Below are 19,843 nucleotides of genomic sequence, written 5' to 3' on the forward strand. Positions count from 1 at the left end.
AACTGACGTGAGAAGACAGACAAAGAAAGGCAGGCAAACAAACAGACAGAGAGACGGACGAGGAGAGGAAGACGTACCGATGATGACGGTGTTGTCGTCGGCGATCAGCATCTTGCTGTGGACGTAGATGAGCTCGGTGACCAGGTGTTCCTCCAGCTCGGCGTGGGTCCGCAGGCCACCAAACATGATGTAGTTCATCCACTGGTCGTCCACTAGGAGGAGGAGGAGGAGGAGGAGCAGGAGGAGCAGGAGGAGCAGGAGGAGCAGGAGGAGGAGGAGGAGGAGGAGCAGGAGATCATATAATCAGGTTATCTGGGCTGTCCTTAACACGTCATTAGCCTGGCCAATATAGGCCCATTCATCTCATCCCAGGCCTCCTGTTGTGAGATAAGGACGCCTGGGCGTGAGGTTAGTCCCTTACGGAGACACCATTAGTCAGCAGCAGGGATGGCAAGACAACACATGAATACAGACGGACAGCAACCAGAACAATACAACAAAAGAGAAAGGGGAGAGGGAGAGGAGGAGGAGCAGAGGGGAGAGAGGGATGAAGTGAAGGGGAGGAGGAGAAGGGAGGAGAGGAGGGGAAGATTGGGGATTAAGACTGAGAGGAGAGGAGAATTACGAGAGAAGGAGATGCGAGAGGGAGAAGGTAGGAGAGAGAGAAGGAAAAAAAGCGAGACAGAGGAAGGGAGAGAAGGTGTGGAGGGGAGCGAGGAGACGAAGGAGCAGCGAGAGGAGAAAGATGGCGGAGGTGAGAGAAAGAACGAAAGAGGGATGGGAGAAGGAAAGTGAAAAGAACAGATGTGAATGCACATCAACCATTTATACATAAAACTCGCTCAAGCCACTCTCTCTGTCCTTTTGTACTTACTCTCCTTCTTCAGCTGAGATATGATGGAGTATTCCCCTCGGATCATAGTCCTTACGGGATAGCAGAACAGAACATTTGAGCTCCATAATAACAAGAATATGTCAATTCAATAGGATAGAATAGAACAGGATTAATACTAATCCAATTCTGAATATCTTATAGATGAGCAATTAACTATTAACTACTATTAACTATTATCCCTTATTGAGATAATTCAGTAGAATCATCGAAACATATACTTTTTCTGTGCTTTTCTTATTCTTATTATGAATACAATGATAGCAGATTTGGTATGAATTTTACTTGAATACAAAAAATGTGACAATAAATGTAATCATTGTTCATCTTTTAATAATAGTTAGCGAGATTATAGGGATGACATCCATTGAAACACAGAGGATCCTCTCCATCCCCCTGGCCTTCAGAGGGTGTGAGGGTGTAGCTCACCTGTAGTTGAAATGCATGACAGCCTGCAGAGCGTTTCCTCCCCCAGTGGTGATGTCCCCCTCGAACCCAGGGAGCAGCGGTGTCACCACATACACACGGTACCTCTTACCCTCCCTACACACACACACACACACACACACACACACACACACACACACACACACACACACACACACACACACACACACACACACACACACACACATATATGGTGAAGGCTGCAGTTTAATAGTATCCAAGTCCTTATGATTTGTCCTTCACATATTTCCTTGACCTCATGGCATTTCCCATCAAGGTCGAGGAAAAGTGCTAAGGAATGAAGAAAGGACGTCATTCTATTGACTACTCGACCGTAGCCACATAGTTTGCTCAAAATATTTTCAAGTGTCTTTGTGCATCATGGGAAAAAAAAAGAAATGTATTATTATTACATGATGTATAAACACATGAAAGGTGTTGAGCACATACATGATAAAATGAGACATACACATACTGTGTGGTACCCTAAGATCTAGGTTATGCATGTGTGGAAAAAGTGTACAAACACACATGTGCACTAGACAAACTGCACCTGATCCTTGATCAAACACAAATACTTATGTGTGTGTGTGTGTGTGTGTGTGTGTGTGTGTGTGTGTGTGTGTGTGTGTGTGTGTGTGTGTGTGTGTGTGTGTGTGTGTGTGTGTGTGTGTGTGTTCGTGTGTGTTCGTGTGTGTGTGTGTGTGTGTGTGTGTGTGTGTGTGTGTGTGTGTGTATGCCGGATGGCTTTCAGGAACAGGAAACCGGCGTACTTGTGTGCTCGGAGGATCCTCTCGATGATGGCGTCGCCGATCTTGTTGTACACCGTGCGGTTGTCTGCGCAGCTTATGAAGAACTGGTTCTTTATCAACAGACCGAAGACCGGGACCAAAGGTCAGAAACAAGACACGTGACCACCAACACCACCCACCAAAAAGGTCATTGTCTTCACTGCGTTTTCATTCCTTTTAAATGTTGACGCTCTTCTCTTCCCGCAAGGAATATTAACATTTAATACAATTATGGACGACGCTCTATTCATACAGCACTTATATTTCCCAAATGATTTCTAAAGTGCTTATAGCAACGTTTCACCAAAGTTCAAGTCTCAGCAGACGACCTACCTCTATGTAAATGTAGTGTTTGCTCTTGGCGATGACCTGAACGTAGGCGTTGTGAATGGACTCCTCGTGGTACTTGATCCCTGCCGACCAGTCAGCCGCCGATCGCAGCACCTGCATTATACACGAGGAGGAGATTAGAGGAGAGAAGTAGAGTAGATGAGGGTACACTAGAGCAGATGAGATGAGAACATTTTGGGTAAATCTAAGTCACTCGCTCAGTTACTCCCAAGTGGCGTCCGACCTATCTCACCTTTTACCCTTCGCCCACTCGTTCGTCTCCACCTTAACCCGTTTGCTACCTTTCTGTCCCAGAAGAACCCACAGGTATTGGAGGTCATGTGGTTACTTAAGAGTTTTAGCACCTGATGTTTCCCACATTAGCCTTGCTAGCATTAGCACGTTAGCATGCGCTCGGACGATTGCGCAGACGATGAGTTGGCCCATGCAACCACATGCTTTTTCTTCACAAGATATGGTGACTACACCACCTTTCAGCTGGGAGTCCAACACCCTAGAACTACTCCACTCTCCTTCCCCCTATCCCATTGTGTGTGCAAAAGTGGCAGAGAGACTACTGAAACGATGGGCAGGTTCGCTCACCTGCACTTTGGTGTTGAAGCAGTCTGGAACCTGGTAGCGCAGGTTGTTGCCGCAGGAGTGGGACTTGGGCAGCAGGTAGGGGTAGGAGAGAGATCGATACTTGGGCTTCATGATCTGAAGGAGAGAAAGAGATACAAAGTAGGAAGGAGAGGGACGAGAGCGTTAAAAATTTGAGTTAGAAAAAGAGGGAAAAGTAAGCGTAAGAGAGAGAGACAAAGATAGCTTGAACTTAACCGTACTTTTCACTGAAGGTACGTTTCTACATTGGTATCGTACAGTATTTTACTCTTCCCCATTTAACTTTTGGATTTTTGCATCTCATCTTAGATGCTTTGGCATTATATATGTACATTTCCCATACAGAAAAAGGCAAGAGAATAAGAGAGATGAATAGTGAAAGGCAGAGAATAAGAGGAAAGAGACTAATGAAAGAAACTATGACTAAGTGGAAAGTTCCATGATCTTACACTGCGTTTCGTAATGTTGTTTGAATGAGAGAGCCACAGGGCTTTCAACAGCTTAAACAGTGTGTCTGAGCGTCTCGAGTGTGTGTCTGAGTGTCCTGAGTGTGTGTGTGTGTGTGTGTGTGTGTGTGTGTGTGTGTGTGTGTGTGTGTGTGTGTGTGTGTGTGTGTGTGTGTGTGTGTGTGTGTGTGTGTGTGTCAGTTCTATGGAAGGCCAAGGAAGTCATAAACGCTTAGGCGTGGACGTTCTCATTGGTACACAGAATTGTATTATTAACATTTTGTGAACACTGAATGCTGAAATTCTTGTTGAGTCATTACGTCAACTTGCAGGTTACAAAGTGAATTGTAGCTGTATGTGCGTTTTTCCTGTTGTGTAATACATTTGGACGAAATCTCTTGTCTCTTAAAGGATTAAGTGCTACACTAAACTGCATTGCACTCCAACCTACCATGGTTGGCCTGGACTATTCTCCACTCAAACGTCTCAGATCTCAAATACATAAACATTTGCCTTAAGACTTGTTTCTTGAGTAAAGAAAGCTCTGTACTTTCCGAGACCAAACGACCAATGAGTTACATCCAAAAGCACAATGGTTTGAATTGGAAGCATGTTAGTAACTAATTTGTTTTATTGTCGGCGTGTGTGAGCATAACTAGTTGAGTTTTGTCTGCATATATACATATATATATATGGATTATGTCGTCTCAGGTAATGGAAAACAAGAACAATCACAGACCCACTCCCGAGGGGGACACGGATCAGCTTTTCGCTGTTTTTTATTTCCCATCATAACCTTTCCCGGGAATCAGGAAATAGTCTCGATCAGATTTCCCGGGAATCCCGTCCCCCGGGATTAAAACCTAATGACGACCCGCCCACGTTGGAGAGGTTCTTTTCTACGACCCGCCCACATTGAATAGGTAATTTTTTAGATGGAAACGCGACATGCCTGGAACCAAACCAAGTCGTGCCACACTAAGTCGTGGCGAGTTGAGCTGGTACTGTCGGTGGAAAAGTGGAATAAAGGCACGTGAAATTGCAATGCCACACATTCACATGTTCACATATGCACACATTATTTCCCTATATGTTTTGTGTGTGCACAAAAACATGCATAATTTTGTTTGCTTTGTGCACATTTGCACGTAAAAGGTCATTTTTCCAAAGCATTGCGCTGATTTCCCACATGAAAGTTCTTGTACCAATGAGGAACTGTATGTGTACCTTAGTGAAGTTCCAGCGCTGAATGAAGTGTCTTGCCACGTCCCTCGCTGCGTTGCCGTGGACGACCGAGGCGATGTCATGCCAGGGCATCCTGGGAGTGGTGTAGCGGTCAATGAAGTCTGAGAGACACACACACACACACACACACACACACACACACACACACACACAGAAAGACAGAGAAAGAAAGAGATATATGATGAGAATAGTTGCATTTACATAAGTGAAAACATGTACTGATGCACAGATTTATCAACCACTGTATGGCCCAAATGTGTAATATGATCATCGGTAGATGGCGTCAAAATGTCCAATATTACACATTGTAAAAATGGAAATCAAACACAATTACGAATAGAAAATCAACAGAGAGATAGAGTGAGAGTGACAGGCAGAAAGAGAGCGAGGGAGCGAGAGACACCCATAGCAACACAGCTGGCAAATCTGCTCAAATACACACCCCAGTCTTTTAAAACATAACAGAAACATTCACAACATTCACTCTGAATGCTGTATTTGTGCTATGTCTTAGGGGTCATAGAAGTAGTGTTAGAGCGACACACCAACGCCAACAGATTTTCTGTTATGTCATAAAAGACTGGTGTGTGTGTTTGAGAACGTCAATTTTCCAGCTGCGTTGCTATGGGTGTCTCTCTTTCTCCCTCACTCTCTTTCTGTCTGACACTCTCACTCTATCGCTCTGTTTATTTTCTATTCGTAATTGTCAGTATTGTTATTGGTGACAGTATGTTAATTACATCCAGACTTAACATACTGAGCAAGAATGGCCAAGTTTACATGGCCACTCTCATAACCAGTGTATACATGCAGTGTATACACTTGGTCAGTTGAAGCAGTGCCAAATCCAACCATAACATTCAACGACATCAACCTGCGATGGATCATCAGCTGTTCACATATGTGTGTGCGTGCGTGATTGCGTGCCTGAGCGCCGCACCATCAAACGGTTTCTCCAGCTGGATCCAGTCCTTGTAGACAAAGTTGCAGTAGTCCTTCCCATGCCAGAAGCGCGTGTTCCCCATCAACTCTCCCACGTCCGTCTTCAGGCTGTGCAGTGAGCCACTGGCTGTGCACACATGTGCACACATGTACACACACACACACACACACACACACACACACACACACACACACACACACACACACACACACACACACACACACACACACACACACACACACACACACACACATAATTTGTATCAAAATAATAATTGTGTTATGTGTTATTCATACTACGGTTTAGAAATAATAATAAAAAGGTTTAGGGTCACACCATCAGTACAACCATTGATACCCGGGGCACTAACATTTACAAAGTAATATTGAATTTGTACTATCTAATCGTATCAATCAATTAAATTAAATTAAATTAAACTCATCTTTTTATGATGGGGATGGGGAATGATGAAAATAAAAGATATTCCCTTCATTTCTCAGCTCCCTTCTGCAGCTCCACGTAAGTCGGAGCTTATGCATACTACGGTGTGTATTAATTCAGCCCCAGGGCCCGTTGAGCACCGGGTTTCGGTATCCATGTCCCTAGCAGTGAGGCGGGGAGGCAGACAGAGGGGCAACATGGCCGCCGGTGAAATCACGTAACACACAACACACACACACACACACCTGTGCTGTCCAGGCTGCTGACGCTGTCGGCCGGCTGCAGGGCGTGTTTGTGCAGACGTCGGGAGAGGTTGAAGCGGGTCCGCCGGTTTCGACCAATCCCCTTCAGCTTGGGCAGCTCGTTGGCCTCGCAGGGCTCCGCCCCGCATCCGTTGCTACGGGAGACGGCTTTGGCCGAGCTGGCCTGGGGGGAGAGGGAGAAGAGGGAAGGACAAATCCCTTTTTGATTGCTCATCCCTCGTCATATTGGCTTCATCAGTGACAACCTTGACACCCTGATGATAAAAAAAGTGTTTGTGCGTGTGTGTGTGTGCGTGCGTGCGTGCATGCGTGTGTGCGTGCGTCCAACCTGCTCCAGGGCCACAGAGTGCGTCACACTCCCCACGTCCGTGAGCCGATGCTCCCGGTCGTCCCAGCGACCGTACGCCAGGTCGATCCCGCCGACGAAGGCCACCGATTGGTCGATGATGACCAGTTTCTCATGGTGCGCCCACAGGTAGACGGAGGAAGAGACGTGGTCGGGGTGGCGCATCACCTGACCGGGAACACACACACACACACACAGACCAGGGCTACTTACACGGCTCTTCTGAGTTTATTATTATTACTGCACATTAACACATGCATGCACACACGCATGCACACACACACACACACACGCACACACACACGCACACACACACGCATGCACACACACACACACAGATTCAGTTGTTCTGCTGTGGAATTCTCAATCATCATGTTCAATGTGGGTGATGACTAAATTAGCATAACATGTTTCCTAAATACAGGGGGAATACAAATTCCCCCTTTAGCTGACACTAGTTTTACTCAATATATCACGTATACTAAGTAATACTTGGTGTATTGATTATCGATATACCTCGAGAAAAGGTTATGATTTATTTATTTTTTTCACCTGGTAATGACAATGTATTGCTTATCTTTCTAGACAAAATATTGGTGTTGTTTTTAGGAACTACTGCTTTAGCGGACACTTTCCTCCACCTCTGAAGACATCCCCACACTCCTAACCCCCTAACCCTGCTATCCCATAATAGCCCCCGGTGGCACCTTGATGTTGGGGTGCAGGTGCAGCAGGGTCCTTTTGCTGTAGCCAGAGTTGATGCCGAGGGCGAGCTCCACCTCCTTGTAGAGCATCACAAATATCCGCACTCCCTGTTGCTATGGGGAACGGGGTGAGAGAGGACGTGAATACTGCTGTCTTCTCGTTCCACTGTGCATGTTGCTTCATGTAGGAGGTGTATTTTGTGTGTTGCTCAAGCGTGACAGATTTAGGGTTGAAATACATGAACCACATTTGAGTTCATTAGATTTTGTATGTTATTTATATGTTTTATTTGGTTACTGGAGGCATGTGTATCGTCCTCGCTGTTAAACGTTAAACGTGTTAAAACCCGGTATTCTTGTGTCAACGATGTACATAAAGAACACTTTATTTAAATTATTGATCGGTTGATTTGAGGAACTGTATAAACAAAGCGGGCTGTTCCTGTTTGAGTGGCTGACTTACTGCCTTGCGTTTCAGGGTGCAGTCCAGCCGCCACCTGTTGCCCTCCACCACTGGCCTCTTCAGGAAGATCTCTGGACTCAGCCTGGATGAGAGACCCAGAGAGGGCGAGAGAGAGAAAGAAAAGAGAGAGAAAGGTACATTGGTGTCAAATGCTCTCACACAGTTTTGTGAGAGTTTACAATAGAGAACGTGTGAGTTGGACCACAAAACACAGCACAGAGGGGCCCTTGTGCTAAAACAAATCACTTAACTGTAAAAAAAAGTGTCTGTAAACGCTGCCGCTCCCCACAAGTTCTGCTAAAACATAGTAGGACTGCTGGGTTCTAGTCTATGTGCCTGGTAATACAGTGGTCTGCCAGTGCCAGTGGTGTTATCCTTTATTTATATGCAACATTTTGTAGGGGTAGCACTCAGGGTGGCAAATACAATTTTACGAGGAGGCATGTGCCACCCCAGACTCCCTCCGTAGACATGTCTGTGCTGGTAGCCATGTCATGTAGTCACCATGGTGCTCTCTGAATGACCACTAACTATCCTGGCTCTGGTTTCACTGGCAGGGGAGAGAATCCCTCTTGAACCGGCTGCAATGTATCATGGACTTCATTTCAGGACCTGAGGGTCATGTTGTATGAGGGAGGGTTGAGTGAAGGCTGTGAAAGAGGAATCAAAATTTCAATACATGCCATTTCATTGTGTACACAGTTGAAGAACTGGTAATAGGCAGCAGGTTTTTGCCTCTTTATGAGCCTGTCCAGGGGTAATTGTTACATTTCTAAAGAGAGGAGGAGTGGACAGAGTTTGAAAAGCCAATGAGAGGAGTGCCTTTGAATGCTGATCGAGGTGCATTTTACATTTCTTTCCATCCAAAAATCGCATTACGCCAACACATTGTTGAAAGTTAATATAGTAACTTTTAATACATTACTGTGAAATAGTAATGACTATTTATTTACTATTAAGTTGTAACGACAATTAACAGACATTGGTAAAATCACCAACCATCATTTAGCGGTTACGTAATATGATCATGTTGAAAACCCCTGGTCATGAAACCCCTTGTACACATTTGTCACAAAACCCATCACCTGTAACAACATGGCCACCAGACTGCCAAATTAGCCCGATCTCCTCAAAATCAAATATAATCATAACCATTGGTTCTATTGTGTTCAGCCGCTTTGAAGACTTGTTCCAATAAAAACAAAACATGAAAGCAGGAAACGTGTGAAATTTGTGAGTTATTTGTGGTAACAGAATTTTACACTGAGGAACATAAGACCCTGGGGATATAGGATCCTCGGGCCAAAGATATGCTCCCTATTACAGCGAGCAGTGAACTACAGCTACATGTTACACATAAGTGATGGGCTACAGGCAGCTACATGTTACATGTTAGCAGTGTGCTACAGCTACATGTTACATGCTAGCACTGTGCTACAGCAACATGTTAGCTGTGTACTACATGTTACATGTGAGCATAAAATGTTTTTGTTTTTTTAATATATGTCATGCTTTGTGTACAAGTGCAACATGAGTGGGAAGTGTTTGGAGCTTGGTAGGAGAGGGCCTGGATACCAATCTTTGTCAACAAATGTGTGCGTGTGTGGGGGGTTTGGGGGTGGTAACCAACACCAGTCTGTATTCCTACTGTATTATTCTGCCAGTTCTCGATTGAGGCATTTTAGTAGGAGTTAAATTGGCAGCCATTGGGGATGGCTACCAAACAACCAATAAGCTTGGTTGACATTAGGCAGATATAGAAACCCGGTTTCAGTCCTAACTGCAGAGTAAAAACAATGTTTAAGTTACATATTTAAAATATTTGACATGAATACTGAATTTAATACAATAAATGTTATTTTGCTACTTATTCTTATCCTGGCACTTAAAAATAGTACCTAGAATTGTGTCTTATCCTAACTATCTTTGTTGTGTACGAGGAATGGGTTAAACTAGCAATTGTAAGTGCTTGGCACTTGTTTCTATGAATATCTTTACTGTATAGCAATATATTGTTTCTCCATCTTCGACAAATGTACTTATTGTAAGTCGCTTTGGATAAAAGAGTCTGCTAAATGCCCTAAATGTAAATGTCATTGTTCTTCACCAATTCCAATACCACCACTATTACATAATTAGCAGAAACCTTTGTTTTCGAGCAACTTATTGGTAGTTCGCATTCAGGTAATTAAGAAGCAGCATGTATAAACAAAATATATCTTGCTGAAGGATGCTGTTGATATTGGGGATATCAAACAAAGTAGCGTTCAGCTTACACCCCTACCCACTTCCAGGTGTGTTCATAATGACAGTGAGGGGCGTGTACTCACCACCAGTCCGTGATAAAGATCTCTTCTTGGGCTTCCTCCAGCGCATCTGCCACGTCCTCCATGTAATTCCTCCCGTTCACGTACCTGGCCAAGTCAGAGCAACCAATCAAAATGCAGCATATGTGTATGTACTCCATAATAATAATAATAATAATAATAATAATAATAATAATGATAGCATGCCTAGTTGTGTGTTTGTATCGAATGAATCTTAGAGTGAAAATAGTGATATATTAACAGGAAATGCCCTCTGATGTTTCAGTTACAGTGACAAAGTAACTGACGTAAGGAACCAAAATGGCATGGCGGGAGAGAGAGAGAGAGATAGTCAGAGAGACAGAGAAAATGTGACCAAACAGAGCAGATCCTGCCTTAAAAAAACGCACTATCATACACAGTTATCATATATACTCAAATATACAAACCAACTATTTAAGAGCTCTGTTATTTGTACCCTTTTGGAGCAACGTCTTCACATGTCTCTGTGTTAATCGCACAACAACAGACAGGTCTCTCCCTACCATTTGGCGGGGATGTTCTCCTCCTCCTGTGCGAAGGAACCGAAGCGGTGCTCTCGGAGGAAGGCTTTCCCGTGGGCCCTCACGAAGCTCTCGATGCTCTGACCCCACCAGCGGGCGTGCCGGAAGCTGCTGCACTTCAGCACCAGAGACCTGACACACACACGTGCGCACGCATGCACACACACACACACACACACACACACACACACACACACACACACACACACACACACACACACACACACACACACACACACACACACACACACACACACACACGTCAGCACAGGCTTGGCCCTCATAAGTCGCAGATTCTGCAGTTGCCATCGCACCCCACCCCCCCCTATATGGGTCAGGCAAGTTAACAGATTTGTCTGGTTCCCAAGCTATCAGACAATAGTAACGAGAAAAGGACTTAGAATCTACAATGATCTACCTTTAAGAGAAAGAAGTCCCATATAAGTACACGCACGCAAGCACGTTCGTACACACTTATACACTTATACACACACACACACACAAAAACACACACACACACACACACACACCTGGACAGGTTGTCGATGCGGACTCCATGTTTGGTTTCCGTCTCTTTGGAATCCATCTTGATGCTGAACTCCTTGTCCACCAGGAGGACGAATGAGATCGCTCCAGAGTCCGGCTTCATGTACAGAAGACAAGAGTCCTTCACCACCAGCCAACTGGAGGCAGAAAAAACATCACAGGTAAGGTGGCTTACCTAGGTGGCTTTTCTGTGCTCCTCCAACAACCAGGACCCAGGTAGATGTTTTACCCAGTTTACTGCATCGATGGCAGAAGTTTAGCAGGCAAAGCAGGTGTTACCTCACGACATGTCAGAGATCTCCCTGATCTCAGAGTCCGATCAGACTGACTCCGGCCAGGTGAGGCTGCTTACACCAGCCATCACCCACGCACACTCAATACAGGGTGACGTGATGAATGAATTCCACTTAGACAGACAGAGAGAGTGAAGGACAGACAGATGGACAGACAGAAGGGCTGTCGGCCGTAGGGCCCACCGTTTAGACCAGCGGTAGCAGGCCTTGCTGTGCCCACAGCAGTTCATGCCAGGGATCCGATGTCCCCCCGAACGCTTGTACACCATCCCTTCCCTGGAACACACACACACACACAGACACAGACACAGACACACACACACACACACACACACACACACACACACACACACAGTTAAACAAAACGAGAGGGAGCTAGGTCTCTTTTCAGATTTTCTTGTTAGTTACACTATTGTTACCAGAAAAACAGAGACAGGAAGCACTCTTGGCTGTCTAGTGGGATGAGAGTCTGTGTTTTCACACGTGGACTGTTATATAAAAGACTCTTACAGTCCTTTCGGCCCCAGGTCATGGATAAAGGACATCTGGCTCACATCTATGAACTCCATCTGAGAAAACACAAAAAGAAAGCAATCTAAGAAATCACATACTCTCTGCGGTAAAGCAACAGGATACCTTTACAATGGATACTTGGACACTAGTTGAAACTTGGCCACTCCTTAGTGTCATGAGTCAGTATCAGTGTAACACATACAATAAACGTGTTAAACTAGATCAAATAAGGATACAGTGACAAGTGCAACACGTACAAGATTTAATCAGTACGTTTGGAGGATGTAGGAGGAACACTTTGAACATGTGTAAAGGATTTTAACAATAGAACATGTTTTAAATTCCCAACAGTAAAAATATTTCTGACAGTTAGAATCCTACGTACAGTGTGGTGGTATTTGCGGTACAAGGCCATTCGGAGCAGTTTGTTGATGTAGTCCTCCAGTTGTTTCTGTAGAGCAGTTAACACAATAAAATTATACAAGAATTCTGTAGCAAACAAACATGACATTATCTCTCCAAACAAGATAGGACACGGCCTGAGAAACACACCACACACAAACACACTAGGGGCACATGACTAAGAGGTCCTTAGGGGTTGGCATGGAAGTAGGTGCCATGTTGGCATGGAAGTGAGTCCCAGGAATGTGTCTCACACAATGGAGGACGTGACAAGTCTGGACACGGGAGAGGGGGTGTCACCTACCCTCCTGCTGGAGACCTGCTCGTCCCGGGCCAGCTCATCACCCCCACCCCTGGGCAGGGAGGGCATCTCCCTCACCTCACTCTTCCTCACACTCTTCCTCCTCACGGTGTGGCTAAATGGGGGAGGTAGAGGAAGAGAGAAACAGAGAGAGTGTGAAATGTGATTAGTGTTGAGCCAAGCGTGTCATACACAGGCTTGCCTGTAGTGCATCCTTTAACAGAATGCCTTTTATTGTCACTATACACCAGTACAACGAGATTAAAAGCATGAACGCTCGATGAGAGGATGAAACTTGGCTAGGGGCCGAGGCAGCAGCTACCATATCATCCATCCACCTCGCCGTGGTGTGGGCGTGTGTGGGTGTGAGTCGGCGGCTGCTGTCACTCACGTCAAACCCTCAGAAACACTTCCTTTGCTCTGCCTCAACACACACCAGAGCCGGGGCTGCTCATTAATACCAAGGCTGGGGAGGAGAGAGCGTGGAATAGGGAAGTGTAACCGTGCTGGGGGTGCTGGGGGTGCGGGGTGAGGGGGAGCAGAGGCGAAGGGAGCCCGTGTAAATATAGAGAGCAGACAGTAGCCATTATCCTCGGTTGCCAGGAGCCATCCACAGGGAGAGGAAAGAAGGCGTTGTTATTTCTGTGTGTGTGTGCGTGTGCGTGCGTGCGTGCGTGCGTGTGTGTGTGCGTATGCTGTAATGAAAAATTCCTGTGTAGCTTTGCTTTATTTAGCAACAACAATGACACTGACCTCTTGCTCAAAGCCTTATCATTTTGCTTCCTCCTTGCTACCTCATTCACTAGTACATTTTCTCTCTTTTAAGAATAACAGTGTTTCAACACCCTGTAATACTACGATCGGGGCTCCCTCTACTAAATCCTATTTTATTCTACAAATGTCCTGGGCTACTTTGCATTTAGAAGACCCGTCTATCCCAGATGCAATATCTCATAAAGACATTTTCAAAAAGAGGAGGAGGAGGAGGAGGCGGTTTGATGTCAGAGCGGGAGTGGGCGGTGGTGACGGAGAACTGACGGAGATCTGGAGCAACAATCGTCTTCTTTATCGTTGCACGGTGTAAAGAAATTAACTGTGAAAAGCCAGCCACATATTGGCATGCAATGGCAGCTGCACTTTAAAACGGAACACAGCTGCATGGCACTGCAGACAAAAGAATAGAAAAGACAAAAACGGCAACAAACCAAACAGCTTGTGTGGTCTGTTTGTGTGTTTGTGCGGTCCGTCTGTGTGTTTGTGTACCTGCGTGAGGGCAGTGGTATCCTCATGAAGGTCTTGTAGCGCAGCAGTTCTCGGTGGAGCTCCATAAAGTGCTTCTCCTTCCTCCTCACCACCCAGGTGAACTCCCCGTGCCTCAGCTCTATCTTAAACACCGCTGGCTGGGACTACACACACACACACACACACACACACACACACACACACACACACACACACACACACAATATCATACTTCTGTGACATAACAGTCTCACCACAAGCAAATCAGTGTCTGTGTGAGCGGTTAGGACACTTTGACTATCTGCCGTGATGTAACTAGACGCCTCCCTCACCCGGGGTGTAGCAAGGGTGAGTGAACTATCTACCATATGTTTTGTCTATGGCTTCCCATTACAAAACATTCGTCCACACTTTGATCCTCCTTTCAATGTTGTAACTGAAACCTCTTTCGAGTCTGAAAAAAAGTTGGCCCCTAAGAACTTTTTCGGTGTCAGGGCCGACAAGAACGTCAGCTTCTTTTGTAAGTCTGCCACCGGCTCCAGGGTGTCTGGGTGGGAGTGAAAGGCCAGTGAGCCACCGGGGCTGCCCTGACCCTGACCTTGTTGACGCTGCGCTGGTGGGAGAGGTTGAAGCGGTCCTGGGCGGAGGTGTTGCGCTCCACCTCCAGGATGCTGGCGGTGATGGCGATGGCGGGCAGGTAGACGGTGGCGCTGGCCTCCTTGAAGCCCACCGTCTTGTACACGGCCGAGAACGGGATGCGGCAGTCGACTGGCGAAGAGACGAGGAGGAAGGGCAGTGCTTAGCATTGTGCAGCGTCTTATCCTAGCAATCTTTGTTGTACACCGGGATAATGGGTTAACCTAGCATTTAACCTAGCAAAGTGCTTGACAATAGTTTCTATGAACATCTTTACTGTACCGACAGCGATATATTGTTGTTTCTTCTGCCAAATGTACTTGTAATTGTAAGTCGCTTTGGATAAAAGCCTCATAAATGCGTGGAAATGGGAATGGAAATGAAAAGGAAGAATGAGAATCTTGGGTTTTTACCAGTATGGTTAACCCAAGATTAATATCTGCATCCACAACCTCCAGTGATATAATTATAGTTTGGATGGCATTAGAGGTACAAGCAACCTCAATTTAGAAACTAGCCTTTTCCGTTTTTACACACACACACACACACACACACACACACACACACACACACACACACACACACACACACACACACACACACACACACACACACACACACACACACACACACACACACACACACACACACACACACTTGGTTAGCGCACTAGCGGGTTAATCCAAGGTCTGACTTTACCTACAAAGAATAATAGAGAAAACATACCCAAGCAGTTCCCATCAAAGTCAATCTCCTCCCCCTCTCCCATGTCGAGCTCCCTCATGTCCAGGCTCTCCACGTGCTCTGCCATCTTGATCTTGCGTCGTCCGTCCGGGGCGTCAAGGGCAGAAACTTCAGAATTCACCAGGTTGAGATGGCTTGAGGTTTGTGCTTCATTACCCAGCATGCTCAGCAATTAGCAGTCCCCAGAGCAGGGATCCCCTGGACAGGGAGGTGAGAGACGGAGATGAACAATCAACAAATGTCATGTAATTAGCATAGGTGAAAAATTGGGAGAATATGATAAAAATGTTGGGACGAACTTTAGTTTTGTACACTGGTCTGAAGCATCATAGTATAGTGGCTAAGGTCTCACATTCAACCAAACAGACCCTTACCTTGCCTTGATGACATGTATATTAATTCACTGTAGAATTCACAACTAAATAGTAAATAATACTAATGGGTCTCTGCATGTACGCGACTTGGTACATTTGCGTCTCCTGCGATTATGGAAGTGTTTCCTGCAAGTAACTTGTAGGGATAGTACTGGTTATCTTTACAACTAATCTTTCCCTAGAGGATCATTTTATGAGGAACCAGGTGATAAAATTCTTTGTTTTATCTGACAATATCAACCTCCTGTAAAAAGTAGGATAACAATCGCAATGGCATCACAGAGTCTGGAGTCTCTGTAGAGGGAGTGAGATTGTGTCTCTGTGTCTGTGAGATGGAGAGGAGGCGAGAGTTATGGCGCTAGAAAGAGAGTATAAAGAAAGTGAAAGCAAAAGAGAATCCTGAATAGATTTTTATTAATATTGTTTTTAATTGAATGCAGATAATACAGTTAGTTGGTTTAAAGCATCATTAACAATGACTGATTTGTAGAAACAGTGAAAACCATCATTCCAATAAGCCCCTGCCCACTATGGTAAGGTACTTGTACGATGTAAACCACCCTTTCTGAACAATATTAACACCGACGTGCCTATTTCATAGCTCTGCCCAATGTTCAGGAACTTTCCTGCTGCCTTACTTGTCTGCTGGACTCTCCATGTACGACAGGAAAAGAGGAAATTGAAAAAATTCAATGGAATTCTTTAAATGGTCTCACAAATAGATAATTTATTTTTTATTTTTTTTGTTTAGTTTTCTGACTCTTTCTCTTTTGTTTCTGTTGAAACAGCTTAAAAATATTTGTGTTATTCATGTGTAGTCAGGGGATTCACTTCAGGCATTGGGCTGTCCTCACAGACTGGATAATCACACTCACACTTACACAGGCTGGAGGGGACACAGGCACCGCAGGTGATGTGCATGAACGGTTTACAGAGAAACACATGATTTAAACATGACGCCTGACAGCCTCAAAGAGTTTTGAGGCAGGTAAAAACACGACCACTGTGAGCTGACGCATATGCACTGCACTGCGCACACACACACACACACACACACACACACACACACACACACACACACACACACACACACACACACACACACACACACACACACACACACACACACACACACACACACACACACACACACACACACACACTTTTAGACAAGACACAACAAACATGCTCTTGTAGCTTGGCATGTAACTATGCCACACATGTGGCATAGTTATAAATGCTGCTTAAGCCTAATATTTAAATATTATCTGTGTGAGGTAATATTACACACGTGCATTCTACATTGGTCTTTGATATTGGAGGTTTGGGTGTTCTATGTCACCGGTCTCAGGTGTGGGACAGGGAAGTGGCTGTATAAGGTTGGTTGGGTTTCCATTGTTTGTGGTTGACGGGGAAGTCAGGTGGAACAGAGCGGGTTTCTTTGACCTTAAGTTTGATCTCCTCTATTGTGTATCCGTGTTATGTGCTTGTCCTTGATAAATGTTCAACATTGAACGCAGTTTGGTTTATTCACGTTTTTTTGGTCACGGGTTCCAGCTCGGCCACAGTGGGACCCGAGTGACAACAACATTTTGTCACTTTGTGTGTCAATGTGGTTAACCCTAACCACATTGACACAACATTAGCTCCTATAGCTACTTAACCAAGCAGGAAGTCTAGTCTGGCACTATGAGCCCATGTGTGTGAGGTCACTGAAACTCACACTTCAAACAAATACTAAATTGTAAAAAAGTTTAAATTACTTAAATGTTATTGACAGAAATCGATCAACCCAGGAATGTTTACTTATTTTCTTATTCAGAATATATATATTGTTTTTGCAAAAAGGGTAAAACGTTCCTAGGATAATGATATATAGGACACGCACACACTTCCTTGTGCTATGTATGCTGTGGTATTTATGACCATTCAGTTCTTGCTTCTAAGAATACCCACAACCATCTGCAGACTCAGGCATGGCGCTTTCAGCCACAGGTTAAGTGTGTGTGTGTGTGTGTGTATATGTGTGTGTGTGTGTGTGTGTGTGTGTGTTCTGTTGATACATACAATTAGGGAGTGAAACTGAAATGATGGGAATTAGCACTTGGCACAAGTGTTTGTTATCTCCCCTACAGTATGACAGAGCACTTCCTGTTTCCTGTCCTCTGTGTCCTTGTCATGTTGTTTTGATATTGCCATTATTCTGGTCGTTGGTAAAAAACTAAAGTGTGGCAGAGCTCTCTCTTCGCCCCTCTACACGGCAACATAATGGAAATGTTGTTTAATCGATTGACGAAAAAGATACCATGTGTTATAGTTAACCCCACAAGAAATACATAGTTTAGTATGAAAATGATAAGCTCTTTTAAACCACAAGCTGTACCAAATGTAATATTGTCTAACCAGTAGAGGGCCTTTGAGCCAGTCACTACATAATGGGAGATATTTGGAAACAGGAACCAGGGATTGATTCAAAAACAAATAATTAAAGACAAATTGATATATAAAGCTTGGTAAAGGTTTAAATTATTACACTCATTATAAAGTCATTGGTGCCAGGGGGTTGATATTGATCATTGTTGTTTATTCTTGGCAGAGGATAAAACCCTTTCTGCAAGCGTGTCAGCAGCCACAGTATTGATGGTTGCATCCTTCTGCAAACCGCGTGTGAGATGGCAGATAAATAGAATTCCACATGCTCTAAATATCCTTAATTTGGAATCCATTGAGGTGAGATGACAAAGACCTATTCACAGCCACACATGGTTAGTTTAATGGTGCTGCAGATTAGATTTGAGAGTTGTAAAGAAAGAGAGTAGAAAAGTTTATTGAAACCTGCTGTAGATACGATTGGAAAGTTGTAAAAGAAAGAGAACAGAATAAATAGTTTGAAACTGCTTTAGATAAGATTTGAGAATTGTAAAAGAGAGAGAGTATAATAAATATTTTAAAACTGCAGTAGATAAGATTTGAGGTGTCAAGAGTGAAACAACTCCAATGACCCTTACTCTCTGCTCCCTCACAACAGGCTGGCACGGCCAACGCGTTGTATCCCTCAAGAGAAAAATTGGAAGATGGATTGCCCCAATTGATCAGAGATAGGACGGTAGCGGTCTGAAATCTAAATTGGCTCATTGCTCAAACATTAAAAAAGCAGCTGAAGCAAAGAGTCACAGGGCAGCCGATGTAATGTTGTGTTTTCAGTCAGAGAAAACATGTGAAATGTGGCATCTATTTCTAGACGATCAACAGCACAGGCGACATTTGCACCAAGGTTGTGAGAACTGCACTGAATGATAGACAACATAATGTTGAGATATCTATCTCTCTCTCTCACACACACACACACACTCAAGGAACATGTAACCCACCTACAACCTAACAGACACTTAACAGAAATCACGTTCATAGTGTTAGCGTGTACAATGCACTCGGTGCCAGGCATCTCATGGTACAGATGGTACCCACAGATAGAGTAGATAGAGGGAGGACTGGAGAGGGAGAGAGAGCGAGAGTTCTGTGACCTCTCTCTCTCTCTCTCTCTCTCTCTCTCTCTCTCTCTCTCTCTCTCTCTCTCTCTCTCTCTCTCTCTCTCTCTCTCTCTCTCTCTCTCTCTCTCTCTCTCTCTCTCTCTCTCTCTCTCTCTCTCTCTCTCTCTCTCTCTCTCTCTCTCTCTCTCTCTCTCTCTCTCTCTCATGAAATCCTTCACACCACAACTACAGCGAGTTGGAGCTTGGCAGGAGGAGAAACAAGAGAGCGAGACAAGGCAGCAGTCGTCATCATCAGCAGAGTGGGGTTTGACGGCCTGTAACAAGGAATCATTGTACTAAGGAGACTCTGCCCCTCTGGGTGGGAATAAACTAAGAAGAGAACTACCATTTATTTTCCAGACCACTAAAGTAAAGAAGCCATACATTACCACACAACAACACAAGTCAACTTATAAAGAAGCAGCAGTCTACAATGAATGTTGAATCGCATCAATAATAAG

At 44.7% G+C, this 19,843-nt stretch overlaps 1 protein-coding gene across 2 annotated transcripts in view; it reads right to left on the minus strand.

Moving 5' to 3' along the window:
* The window catches only part of pld1a (phospholipase D1a), a 28,481-nt gene that overhangs the window by 4,217 nt on the left and 4,421 nt on the right, over positions 1-19,843 (minus strand). For both annotated transcript variants that reach the window (XM_084482005.1, XM_084482004.1), the window contains exons 2-23: positions 15,461-15,676; positions 14,697-14,866; positions 14,120-14,262; positions 12,860-12,971; positions 12,539-12,604; positions 12,151-12,209; positions 11,824-11,916; positions 11,332-11,484; positions 10,784-10,933; positions 10,263-10,346; positions 7,933-8,014; positions 7,473-7,583; positions 6,748-6,933; positions 6,402-6,582; positions 5,713-5,841; positions 4,755-4,873; positions 3,064-3,177; positions 2,464-2,574; positions 2,113-2,201; positions 1,322-1,435; positions 875-924; positions 78-212 (exon numbers count right to left, since the gene is read on the minus strand). In XM_084482005.1, the coding sequence (XP_084338131.1) occupies positions 78-212; positions 875-924; positions 1,322-1,435; positions 2,113-2,201; positions 2,464-2,574; positions 3,064-3,177; positions 4,755-4,873; positions 5,713-5,841; positions 6,402-6,582; positions 6,748-6,933; positions 7,473-7,583; positions 7,933-8,014; positions 10,263-10,346; positions 10,784-10,933; positions 11,332-11,484; positions 11,824-11,916; positions 12,151-12,209; positions 12,539-12,604; positions 12,860-12,971; positions 14,120-14,262; positions 14,697-14,866; positions 15,461-15,641 (2,632 nt within the window). In that variant the 5' untranslated portion in view covers positions 15,642-15,676. The remainder of the gene's footprint in view (positions 1-77; positions 213-874; positions 925-1,321; positions 1,436-2,112; positions 2,202-2,463; positions 2,575-3,063; positions 3,178-4,754; positions 4,874-5,712; positions 5,842-6,401; positions 6,583-6,747; positions 6,934-7,472; positions 7,584-7,932; positions 8,015-10,262; positions 10,347-10,783; positions 10,934-11,331; positions 11,485-11,823; positions 11,917-12,150; positions 12,210-12,538; positions 12,605-12,859; positions 12,972-14,119; positions 14,263-14,696; positions 14,867-15,460; positions 15,677-19,843) is intronic.

The sequence above is a fragment of the Micromesistius poutassou genome (genome assembly GCF_964030765.1).
Source record: "Micromesistius poutassou genome assembly, chromosome: 17".
Taxonomy (NCBI): Eukaryota; Metazoa; Chordata; class Actinopteri; order Gadiformes; family Gadidae; genus Micromesistius; species Micromesistius poutassou.